Source organism: Chanodichthys erythropterus, chromosome 19 (assembly GCF_024489055.1).
Source record: "Chanodichthys erythropterus isolate Z2021 chromosome 19, ASM2448905v1, whole genome shotgun sequence".
NCBI classification, from domain to species: Eukaryota; Metazoa; Chordata; class Actinopteri; order Cypriniformes; family Xenocyprididae; genus Chanodichthys; species Chanodichthys erythropterus.
The window spans coordinates 37,080,336-37,092,926 of NC_090239.1; the positions used below are offsets into that span (position 1 = coordinate 37,080,336).

The following is a 12,591-nucleotide window of genomic DNA, read 5'->3' on the forward strand; positions in this document are numbered from 1 at the left end:
ACTGAGGGAAGTCACCACTCTTCAGGAGTGAAGGCCATCCGCATGCAGAATTGAAAGCCAAACACTGACTCCACAATTCAGCAGCGTGAGAGACAAACACATTGTGGTCCGAAAAGAACTGGAACAGTCCGAACAACTGCAAATGGACCACACAAGGAACCTGCAACCTGACGGACTTCACAGCAGCAGCAGCAACAACAGCAAAAGCTCCCCAAGCCCTACACAAAGGGGGGAGGGGCCAGAGCCTGCAGCTTAGAAGACCACAGCGCCAAAGCCAACATAATAGACATTCCCTTTGCCAAAGTCCCTGACTGGTGTGACCCACCAAGACAGGCTCTCTGTTCTGGATCACACCCACCAGATTTACAATGATTTCTGATTTAACAGCCAGAAAAAGAACTCCAATCAGACTCAGAAGTCTGAATGCAGATTGAGTGCTGCCCTTGACACCCAAGCAGGGCAGATCTAAAGTACCAATGTCACTGCCACAGACTCAGACAAACCTGGAATGAATGGAGGACACCAACAAGACCTTTACCTCCTACACCAGTTAGTCACCTTTTTGGGCAGCACCACCTGCCCTCACACAATGCCACTCATGTGACCTGACACAGAAGGCCTGTAACACACAAGGCCCCTCAGCAGGGGTTCTTAAGACCCCAGTGACTTTGAACTACAAACACAGTGCCTTCCACATTGCTTCTACAAAGGTTCCTAGTCAGCATAGGGCATAAAGCTTTTAAAGTAGGTGAAAATGTGTGTTCGCAGAAATGCAGGAGTCTGCATTAGTAAAATATGAATTTTACTGAGTGGAAGAAAACCTTATGTGAATGTGTAAATCTCAAATGCTCATGACCATCCATGACGAGCTATTTTGAAACCTGCAGACACTCGATATACACTGTTCGATTGGGCACCACTGCACATTGATTTCCATGACAATGACTAGTCAAAGGAAGTGCTAACTCCAGCTATGTCACTATAACACTAGATTGAGCTGGTTAAGCTAGCACAGCCTAACATCACTCAATTAAACCATCGTCCAACTAAAAGTGTGTTTAATAATTGATAATTCCGATATGACATTTGACACAACGTTTGATTCACACGTAGATCGATGGTGCTGGCTTGTTAGGTGCAGATAAAACCATAGCTTGAATTGACACCTCTGCTGTAACAGAAAGAGTCTTAAGACATTTTACCATATGTTCGAATGGTATCAGTAAAGTTAATCTGATTTTAGCAAAGAAACCCTAATTTTATTAGGGTATTAAAGCGTAAGACAAAGGAATCTCAGCTCAGCGGCATTTAAACTGTACCAGTTTAAATTAGTCAAGAAGATGTTTCTAGTAGAGAGAAGAATTATACATGAGTAAAATTTGCAAATTTGCAAACCATACTTACGTCTTACTGCATTTGAGTTTGAATTATTAAAGTATAAGCGCTCCATTTTAACTTAATGCATAACTCGTTTCAAATGTGCAGACATTCTTCATGAACTGTTGAATGGCTCGGACATGCACTGCTTCTCATGACAACAACTGGTCAAAGGAAGTACTAACTCGACACCTTGTGACATCATAGTGTAAACAAACCAGGCTAGGGAGCTAAGCTAATACAACCTAGCGGCACTCCAGCTAAGGTGGCTAACTAAACTACTACAGTTAACAGTAAGCATTATTTACTTGAAGCCTTTAACTACAGCTTGTATGTATGCAGTGCGAAGTGATCTAACCCAGTTTCCTTTAACCACATTCCTGGTTTTCTGATCTTTCACTTTCCTTACCTTTAATTCTTCTCAGCTAATTTTACCTGCACTTAGGTGCATTTCCCCCTGAACACTGTTCAGCTAAATCTGCAGTTACTAGGGTAATTAAATCTAAATTTAATTACATGTTTAGCTAAGGAAGAATTCTAGGATTTATTGAGATTTGTCAATAGCACACTAAACTAAACTTCAACACACATGGTTTGGTCCTGAACATGCTGCAGCTGTGAATCGCTAGTGCTATTGACTAGTCCCAATACCAGGTCATTCTGCTGTTTTAATCATTTCTTTAAATCTTTGTATTGGTTTTAATCATACTAGCAGTCAGCTGTTAATCATAATAGCAGTGCTGCCACAAGAGCAGAGGGACACAGCAAACTTCAGACTCCTTCGGACTGAGATCAGAGGTAACAAACGCTTCTGTTATCAACCCTAGGTCAGTCTGAAACACTCTTCACACTACAACTCCCATAACCTCTTCCTGCAACCACCTGCTTCACGGGTGTCCAAATGACAGCTGACACACTGTCAAGGCACCTGATACCTCAACACCTGCTGAGCAAACTCAAAGACCTGAACCTTGCCACCAGCAAACATCTCACCCTTAAGTGTGACAGGTGACATACTGTCAAGGCACTGGATGTCTCGATTCCTGTAGCACCAGCTCAGAGAACTTAGCTTGCCCACTGTCTGCATCAACAGCCATGGAAAGACCACCACTCCAGGAGACACATACAACCAGGGCCCATCACAGCCTTCCAGCCTTGTGTGCCAGTGATGTGTCTGATCTTTCTGCACCTTCAACGTCGCTCATTTTTGCCATAAGAGAGACAACAACGAGCGAAAGGGGGGAATGATGACTGAGACAAATCAGACAAAGTTATTTGTTAGTTAACCAACAGTTTTAAGCTCACTCTGGGGTCTGGCTTCCATCCCCCGAGAAGTTCTCCGTTAGAAGTTTTACTGCACCAAAAAACTTGTGTTGCCGGTAGGCCCCGGCCTACAACACCCAGCCATGTGCTCATGACCCAACATAGAAAAGACTGGCAACAACTTCAGATGAAAACCTCAAGATTTATCTTCAACCCGCAGATCCGACGCTCCTCAGCCTAAAGGCATCTTGCAAGTATCGTACATTTTAACACTAAACAGCGATTTAGTATTAATTTGTAAGACTTACCCTTGCCATTGCTGAAGAAACTGATGATTCCTTTCCAGATTGTCTTTGACTTTTTCCTATAGTACCCTACAGTACCTCTTCCGGTTCAACCCTATCATTACTCATTCTTACCTACAGTACATATGTGTTTGTTAGTTTAGTTATGTGTTTGTGAGTTAGTTAATAAAGATTGTGCACAATACATGTTTGTTTCTGACTCCGTCTGCTAATAAACTGCCTCTTAAGTGATTTAGATCCCGACTAGGTGCTATGAGTAGTATGGTACAATAAGAATGTTATTTTTCCATAACTCAGAAATTAAAATTTCTTAGAATTAATAAACAATCAACACTGAGCATTCACTGGACGAACAGGTTAATTGATTGTAATATTAATCTTAATGTAGCTACATCCAGTTAATCTGATTAACGGATTTACATATTCATAATTAATCATAATTAATAATCATAATGAGATTATTAATATTTCCCCTTTGAGTTAAAGCTGCAGTAGGTAACTTTTGTAAAAAAATATTTTTTACATATTTTTTAAACCTGTCATTATGTCCTGACAGTAGAATATGAGACTGTGAAATCTGTGAAAAAATCATGCTCCTCTGGCTCCTCCCAGTGGTCCTATTGTCATTTGCAGAAATACACCGCTCCCGGTAAGAAACAACCAATCAGAGCCAGGAGGAGTGTCTTAGCAGTGTCAATCAAGCTTGTGTGCGCGCTGATCACACCCCTCTCATGAAGAGCGCGTACAGGCCGGTGTGCTGCAGCTTTGCTATGCCGGAAAAAAACCAAACTGCCAATTCCTCGAGTGGCACCTGCTCATAAAATAAAGACGGGTAAATGGAAAAACACAGGTGACGATGATAAAAAGCCAAAAAGAAAAAATTAGATAGAGCCAGAAATAAAACAAGGGTAAATATCGGAGCAGCTTTTCCGAGGTGGAGGGAGCTACGTGTCCTGAAAGGATTAAGGATTTGTTTCATTTTTTAAGGACTACACAACTAAGATAATTTTAAAACAGGCCTGCCCGTCCCCTGCCTGAATGTTTTGAGGACCAAGTTTGTAGTCAAAGTATGGGCAGGCCATAGTCAATGTAAATCATATTGTTGATGTTTTATCTGTACAAGTGAATGTGCCATAACTGTTTATCCACCTTACTAGCCTGCGCGTTCACGGCAGGCTCCGTTGTGATTGGGGAGGAGCTGTGGAGGGAGGGCTGTAGTGCAGCATAGAGCAAGGGGGAGTGACCTGGGAGTTGTGCTTGTTCAAATTTTCAGGCTAAGTCAACGTTTTCTAAAAACTACCTACAGCAGCTTTAATTCACTACAGATATGCATATAAAATTTATGTATTATTCCTGAACTGTTTCTCTAATTTGGAATAAATAGCTTTAAAATAAATCTGACAGTCTGCAAATCAAATCCAAAAAAAAGAAAGAAAAAAGAAGAAACTGTGTCACTGTATAAATGCTTACTGACCTAATGAAACAAATGCAGATCAAAATGTAATCAAAATGATATGACCTGCCTGATATAATATATCAGTCTAGCAACATGTTACAGAACCAAACTATATATTTATGCACTGTGCCTTAAAATTAGGCTTCTCACCATTTCCATTTCGTAGTAAAGTAGTCCCAGTTTCTCTCAGTCTCAGTAACAGCATATCCTGCAGACTGAACAAATGTTTTTGCGACTGGACAAGCCTCCTCCAACAAACCCAGGCCCCAGGTTGTGATTGGTCTGCGCTGGACTGCATAGGCGGTGAACAAGGCTGAAGCCACAGCTCCAAGGAAACCGGTTGGATGAGGATGGGTCATTCTTCCAGTCTCCACAGCAACTGCAACCAGTGAGGACAGCTGATCAGGATGAGGATATCTGTGAAGCAAAGACAATTAAATATCCCCAACACTACTGCCAAAAATATGTCAAAGTACAAAAGAAAGCATGTTTGACCCTCACCTAAGACCAATGCACATGGCCCTCATAGCTGCCCCACAACCTGTGGCTTCAGGGTTGTATGGCACCTTGTAACCCCCTTCAGTGCCCGGTCGCAACTGTGAAATACCTTTAGGAAGAGAAGTAAAAACAGGATATATAGTAGAAGGAGAATGTAGTCTGTTGGCTTTCATAAAGGGTTAGTTCACACAAAAATGAAAATTCCGTCATTAATTACTCTACCCTCATGTCGTTCCACACCAGTAAAACCTTCATTCATCTTCAGAACACAAATTAAGATATTTTTGATCAAATCCAATAGCTCAGTGTGGCCTCCATTGCCAGCAAGATAAGCAAGATAATTAACACTTTCAGATGCCCAGAAAGCTACTAAAGACATATTTAAATCAGGTCATGTAACTACAGTGGTTGAACCTTAATGTTATGAAGCGACAAGGATACTTTTTGTGCACCAATAAACAAAATAAAGACATTATTCAACAATATCTAGTGATAGACGATTTCAAAACACTGCTTCATGAAGCTTCAAAGATTTACAAATCTTTTGTTGCGAATCAGTGGTACAGAGCGTGTATAAAACTGCCAAACTCACATGGTTTCAGTAAACTAGGCTTGGTTACATCATAAGTGTTAAGAAATTTCAAAGGTTCACCACTGGAGGGCATGACTTTGGCAGTATGATCACGCTTAATTATCTTGCTGGCAATGGAGGCCTCACTGAGCTGAGTCGCTGAGTCGGCGGACCGACCATCGCCCTGCCTGCGAGCTAAACTTCTTCAAGAACTCACTCAAACCCCTGCAAGAACCTTTGTTGAACTTCGCAGACGAGGACTCGCTCAAAGTCCTTTGTTTCCAGCAACTCCTTGAGACACAGAGAGACACCCACGCAGCAACACGTAAACCCTGCAACTATTCAATGAAGACTCCATTTTCTGCAAAGCCAACTATTTCCCCACGGGACGTCATCCTTCAGAACTCTTGACAAAGCAACACCGCAAAGATTCCTTCATCTCTATCACGAAGAAACATGTGCTTACAGGAGCTGCCAACACAAGTAAACACAGGTCTCCTAATTTTGCTGAGCTGGTGCAATTTTATTAAGCAAATGAAACTATGGTTGAATTGCTAGTGTATTAATTCTCTCAGGTTAGCCACGGGATAATATTTTATCCAGAATTAGTAAAATACTTTAACCTCAATTTTTTGGTGGATGAATAATTGATGAAGTGTTAAATATTAATTCTGAATAATTTACAGTTAATTTGGCTCTGATTTACTGTAATTTAATTACACTTTTTGTTAACCTGTACTGGCGCGCGGACGCACCGAAGCTTCTTTGTTTAAATTAGATCAAATTTACTGTTAAATGTAATGTAATTACCTTGACAAACTATACATCATTAAAAAAGATCTAAGACTCAAGCTTCAATTTTTAATCTCTATTTTACTCTTAATATCGTATGGTGTCCGTTATTTGTTAATATGCGTCGGGAGTTATGAATATGAAAAACGGAGTCGTTACCTTTTCATTGAAATATGAGCGTCAGCCTCAGCCATTGAGAAAAAACTCCTGTGAGATCGTCATGAAAAAACTCGACAAAATAACATCCCTCAGGGCTTTTAGCTTAAAGGCATGCACATTTGGAGAAATATTGATGGATTGTCATACGTTTATGTCAATTTTCTATACTTTGAGACTTTGAGATATGTTTGAAAAAGAAATAAAACATTTCCAAGATCCTAAAGACATTGTTTTATTTAACTGTGTATTTTGGGACAATACAACAAGTTCCACAGGACAAAAGGTGGGCGTGTTAAGGGACAGACACCTGGAATGCTGTGACCCAATCACATCACATCAGGAAAGGTGGGGATTAGTAATCCCCTCCCCAATGGAAAGGAATAAAAGCTTTTCCAAGTGAACAGACCCTTGTTCTGAGTTTCTGACCTGATGAGGAAAGAACAACCGCATGACCAAGGTGAAACTCTTGCGAGTAAACCTTTCAAGCAGCCTAAGTGCTTCTGCAGAGGACTTTGACTCCCGACCTGCATAACTGAAGTACCTCCAATCTACAGAAGATCCTACGGACCGACCACCATCTGACCTACAGTTCTCTGGATTACACAAAGACCTCCAGCACTCAGTGCAGCTCTGCAGCTGTTGGAAAGCAATCCAGTCTCCCACTGCACACGGAAGGATACCAGTGGTCAACGTTTCCCATTCCTGGACTGATCACTCGACCAAGTGAAACATAAATGTAAGCTAACCAAACCTTTTCCCAAAGGCCTTGGCATTAGGTTGTTGCTAAATGAGATTGCTATTTGTGGAGAGACTGTTTATCTAGGGTCAGCGTATACAGATATATACATTAGACACATTATCTGTATTCATAATAAATGCTTATTTACTATTTTTAAAATTGGCACACACATTGGAATCTGCAGCCATTAGGATGCCGCAAAGGATGGAACCCGGGCGTGGCGGGGGGCTCGACAGCCCTGAATGGTGTCTGAAAACTTGATCCGTATATCAAACACACTTACACGTATTTGTATGAAACTCAGTACACATATAGACCTCATCGGGCTTAACAACATTCATGCTCTAAGTTACTAGCCACCATCGGCAGCAGGAAGTGTGTTACTTTCAATATGCCTTAAGATCACCCTCTAATTTTTACCCAATTTGCTTCAATCTTCGTTAGAATAATGTCAAGACCTAACGAATGTAGACCTGTAAAAAGATTTTTTATATTTTTCAAACACTGTTGCCATAGCAACATACCAAACTTCAGTATTTCTTTTGGGTGGGTTTGAGACACTTAGCATGCTTCAAATTGCATGAAACATGACTCATATGTCAGGATTGTCATCCAGCAGGTAATGCCTCAGAAACGGGCAGGAAGGAGGGCCTCTATAGTGCCACCTTTTGACAAAAGTGGGGGGTTAGTTTAAACTATAGTCACCGAACTTGGTACACATATTGTTCTCATTAAGCTGGACATCTTTATAATTTACAGTCATTAGCTTCGACCAACAGGAAGTCCTATATTTTGGTTTGAATGTGGATTTTTCACACACAGACATACTCTCTCTCTCTGACCAGGGGGGCTGCAAAAGAAGCAAGCGGAAATTTGCGCAGGGCCCTCTTGATCCCCTAAGGATTATTAGGGCCCAAGCCAATGAAATGGCGAAGGACCCTCTTGTTCTTCTAAGGATTATTATTATTATTAGGGCCCAAGTGAAAAATTCACGCAGGGCCCTCTTGATCCCCTAAGGATTATTATTTTTAGGGCCTAAGCGAAAATTCGCGCAGGGCCCTCTTGATCCCCTAAGGATTATTATTAGGGCCCAAGTGAAAATTCACGCAAGGCCCTCTTGATCCCCTTAAGGATTATTATTAGGGCCCAAGCGAATTAGCGCACAGGGCCCTCTTGTTCTTCTAAGGATTATTAGGGCCAAAGCCAATGGCTGAAGGCCCTATTGTTTTCTTTAGGATTATTATTATTATTATTATTATTATTATTAGGGCCCAAGCGAATTAGCGCGCAGGGCCCTCTTGTTCTTCTAAGGATTATTATTATTAGGGCCAAAGCCCTGTAAGGGGCTGAAGGCCCTTTTGCTTTCTTTAGGATTATTATTATTATTAGGGCCAAAGCCCAAGGTGCTGAAGGCCCTATTGTTTTCTTTAAGATTATTAGGGCCAAAGCCCTGTAAGGGGCTGAAGGCCCTTTTGTTTTCTTTAGGATTATTATTAGGGCCAAAGCCCAAGGGGCTGAAGGCCCTATTGTTTTCTTTAGGATTATTATTAGGGCCAAAGCCCTGTAAGGGGCTGAAAGCCCTTTTGTTTTCTTGAGGATTATTATTAAGGCCCAAGCGAATTAAGCGCGCAGGGCCCTCTTGTTCTTCTAAGGATTATTTGGGCCCAAGCGAAAATTCGCGCAGGGCCCTCTTGTTCTTCTAAGGATTATTAGGGCCCAAGCGAATTAGCGCGCAGGGCCCTCTTGTTCTTCTAAGGATTATTAGGGCCAAAGCCCTGTAAGGGGCTGAAGGCCCTTTTGTTTTCTTTAGGATTATTAGGGCCAAAGCCCTGTAAGGGGCTGAAGGCCCTTTTGTTTTCTTTAGGATTATTAGGGCAAAAGCCCAAGGGGCTGAAGGCCCTTTTGTTTTCTTTAGGATTATTATTATTATTAGGGCCAAAGCCCCGTAAGGGGCTGAAGGCCCTATTGTTTTCTTTAGGATTATTAGGGCCAAAGCCCTGTAAGGGGCTGAAGGCCCTTTTGTTTTCTTTAGGATTATTAGGGCCAAAGCCCCGTAAGGGGCTGAAGGCCCTATTGTTTTCTTTAGGATTAGTAGGGCCAAAGCCCAAGGGGCTGAAGGCCCTTTTGTTTTCTTTAGGATTATTAGGGCCCGAGCAACGATGGTGTGAGGACCCTATTGGAATTGCTCCGTTTATTAGGGCCCGAGCACCGATGGTGTGAGGACCCTATTGGAATTGCTCCGTTTATTATTATTATTATTATTATTATTATTTTTATTATTAGGGCCCGAGCACCGATGGTGTGAGGACCCTATTGGAATTGCTCCGTTTATTATTATTATTATTATTATTATTAGGGCCCGAGCACCGATGGTGTGAGGACCCTATTGGAATTGCTCCGTTTATTATTATTATTAGGGCCCGAGCACCGATGGTGTGAGGACCCTATTGGAATTGCTCCGTTTATTATTATTATTATTATTATTAGGGCCCGAGCACCGATGGTGTGAGGACCCTATTGGAATTGCTCCGTTTATTATTATTATTAGGGCCCGAGCACCGATGGTGTGAGGACCCTATTGGAATTGCTCCGTTTATTATTATTATTATTATTAGGGCCCGGGCACCGATGGTGTGAGGACCCTATTGGAATTGCTCCGTTTCTTTTTATTATTCTTCTTCTCCAAAGTAAATCGCATTTTAGAGGGCCTAAACGTACTCGGAAACTCATGAAACTTTTCACACGCGTCAGAAGTGGTGAAAACTTACGTCTGTTATGGGTTTTGGAATTGGGCGTGGCAAAATGGCTTGATAGCGCCATCTAACGTACAGCCCCACTCGCTACATAACACTAGGGGTTTGAAATTCGGTACACACATTTATCAGCCCAGTACCTACAAAAAATTCTCTTGGAGCGAAATCCGAAACCGAACAGGAAGTCAGATAATTTGAATTAATTCACCGTTTTTTGCATTTTCCAGACGTTGTACTTTAACGAACTCCTCCTAGAGATTTAATCAGATCAATGTCATTTTTGGTCAGTCTAATCTAAAGACCTTTGTGACGTTAAATTGCGAAGATCTAGAGTTTTCACTGAAGGGCGTGTCCGTGGCGGCCTCACAAAGTCTGATGTTTCGCCATGAAAGAGGAAGCTGCTGTAACTCAGGCATACTATGTCTGATCTGCTCCAAACTTCACATGTGTGATAAGAGTCCTGACCTGAAGACATCTATATGACAATATTCAGTTAAAGTCATAGCGCCACCTGGGGGCAACAGGAAATGACATGTTGATCTGGTTAAATCTCTATGAGGAGTTAATCAAAGTGTAAAACATCATATGTTGTCAGTCTAATCTCAAGACCTTAGCGATGATAAATATCAAAGATCTGGAGTTTTCGTTGAAGGGCGTGTCCGTGGCGGACTGACAAAGTCTGATGTTTCGCCATGAAAGAGGAAGCTGTTGTAACTCAGGCATACTATATCTGATCTGCCCCAAACTTCACATGAGTGATAAGAGTCCTGGCCTAAAGACATCTATATGACAATATTTAGTTAGCTATAGCGCCACCTGCTGGCAGCAGGAAGTGTGGCACTTTTACATGATTTTGCCATAATTCTCCTGTATTTACTCGCTTACATGCATGTCGCCCACTGTTCACTGTTTTCGTGAGGCCAACGGGTGGGGTGAGCCCGGGTGCGAGGGCCCTTTCATCGCTGCTTGCAGCTTTAATTAGGGCCCAAGCGAATTAAGCGCGCAGGGCCCTCTTGTTCTTCTAAGGATTATTATTATTTATTTATTTTTTTTATTTTTTTTCCGTCTTCCGGGGCTTTTTGGGGGCCTTAACATGCTCAAAAACTCTTGAAAATTGGCACACACATTGGAATCCGCGGCCATTAGGATGCCGGAGAGGCTGGTATCCGGGCGTGGCAGGGGGGCTCGACAGCACCCCCTTGAAAAAAGTCTGAAAATTTGGTCCATATATTAAACACGCTTGCACGTATTAGTATGAAACTCGGTACACACATAGAACTCATCGGGCCGAACAACTTTCGCGCTCTAAGTTAAACGTCACGCCAACAGGAAGTCAGCTATTAAGGGTTGTTTGAAAAACGCATGCTCTGGAATTTGATATACTCCTCCTAGACGATTAATCCGATCGCCACCAAACTCGGTCAGCATGAAGTCAAGACACTGATGATTAAAAATTGCCAGGGGATTTTTGATATCTCGAACGGTTTGGCCGTGGCGAGGCAACGAATTTATGGCGAGAAAAAGGAAACAGGAAATGTGTTATAACGTCTTAATACATATATTGATCTTTATGAAACTTCACGAGTGTGTTCGTTATAGGAGTCTGATCACATGGATGTGACTATTGTGAGTCAAAGTTATAGCGCCACCAACTGGCAGCAGGAAGTGTATCACTTTTTGAAATGTTTTGAGATCACCCTCTTATTTTTACCTGATTTGCTTCAAACTTCATCAGTGTAATGTCAATACACAGCAGATGTAGACCTGAAATATTGAAATATTGTTGCCATGGCAACAGGTCAAACGGTAATAATATTCTTGAGTGTTTTTGAGGCTCTTAACATGCTTCAAATTGCATGAAACTCGACACACACATCAATATTGATAAAAAAATTTGACAAAAGTGGGGGGGTTAGTTTTTCCTACAGTCACCAAACTCGGTACACATATTGTTCTCATCAAGCCGGACAATTTTCTAATTTACATTCATTAGCTCCGACCAACAGGAAGTCGGCTATTTTTGTTTGAATGTTAATTTTTTGAAAAAACAGGCTATGAATTTTATACTACTACTTCTACAGGGTTTATCCAATTTACAGCAAACTTTTTTTAACTCGTTGCTAACACATTGAAGTTATTTAACCCTAAATCAGGCAACGTGACTCACGAGTCACATAGTTTTTATTGTCTTTTTTGGGGCATAAGAACAATTTTTTTATTAAATCCTTTTATCATTTATCAATGCCTGGTCTGTCTCAAGTATGCTGGTCACATGATTTGCTTCAAGTTTTCAGTGATCTATTAGTAAGCCTGATCTAAATCCAACATGGCTGCCAGTGGTGGAGAACATTCAGAGTTTGAAGTAGATAATTATATATTAAACTTACTTTTATTTTGGAAAAAAAATTATATTACTGCTAACATTAATTCTGAACATTGTCTTAGGGTGCTGAAGAAAAAAAAATTGTCATATGTTGTTTATGTTGTTATTTAGCACGTTTTGAAATGTATGTGACTCCTGAGTCACGTTGCCTGTTTAGGGTATAAAAAAGGGATTAACCCTAAGAGTGGAAAAGTCTAAGGTAACCATGTTAAAAAAACTGTTGCTCCCTTTTTTGAGAATATACGTAACACTACACTAAATTTAAATGGTTGTAATTTAAGAATGTTTTAGACAT

The 12,591-nt window shown here is 41.2% G+C and overlaps 1 protein-coding gene across 1 annotated transcript in view; it reads right to left on the reverse strand.

Moving 5' to 3' along the window:
- Positions 1 to 4,547: 4,547 nt before the first annotated feature.
- The window catches only part of adprh (ADP-ribosylarginine hydrolase), a 259,504-nt gene continuing 251,460 nt past the window's right edge, over positions 4,548 to 12,591 (reverse strand). The window contains exons 5-6 of the mRNA XM_067369686.1: positions 4,903 to 5,008; positions 4,548 to 4,818 (exon numbers count right to left, since the gene is read on the reverse strand). Of these exons, the coding sequence (XP_067225787.1) occupies positions 4,548 to 4,818; positions 4,903 to 5,008 (377 nt within the window). The remainder of the gene's footprint in view (positions 4,819 to 4,902; positions 5,009 to 12,591) is intronic.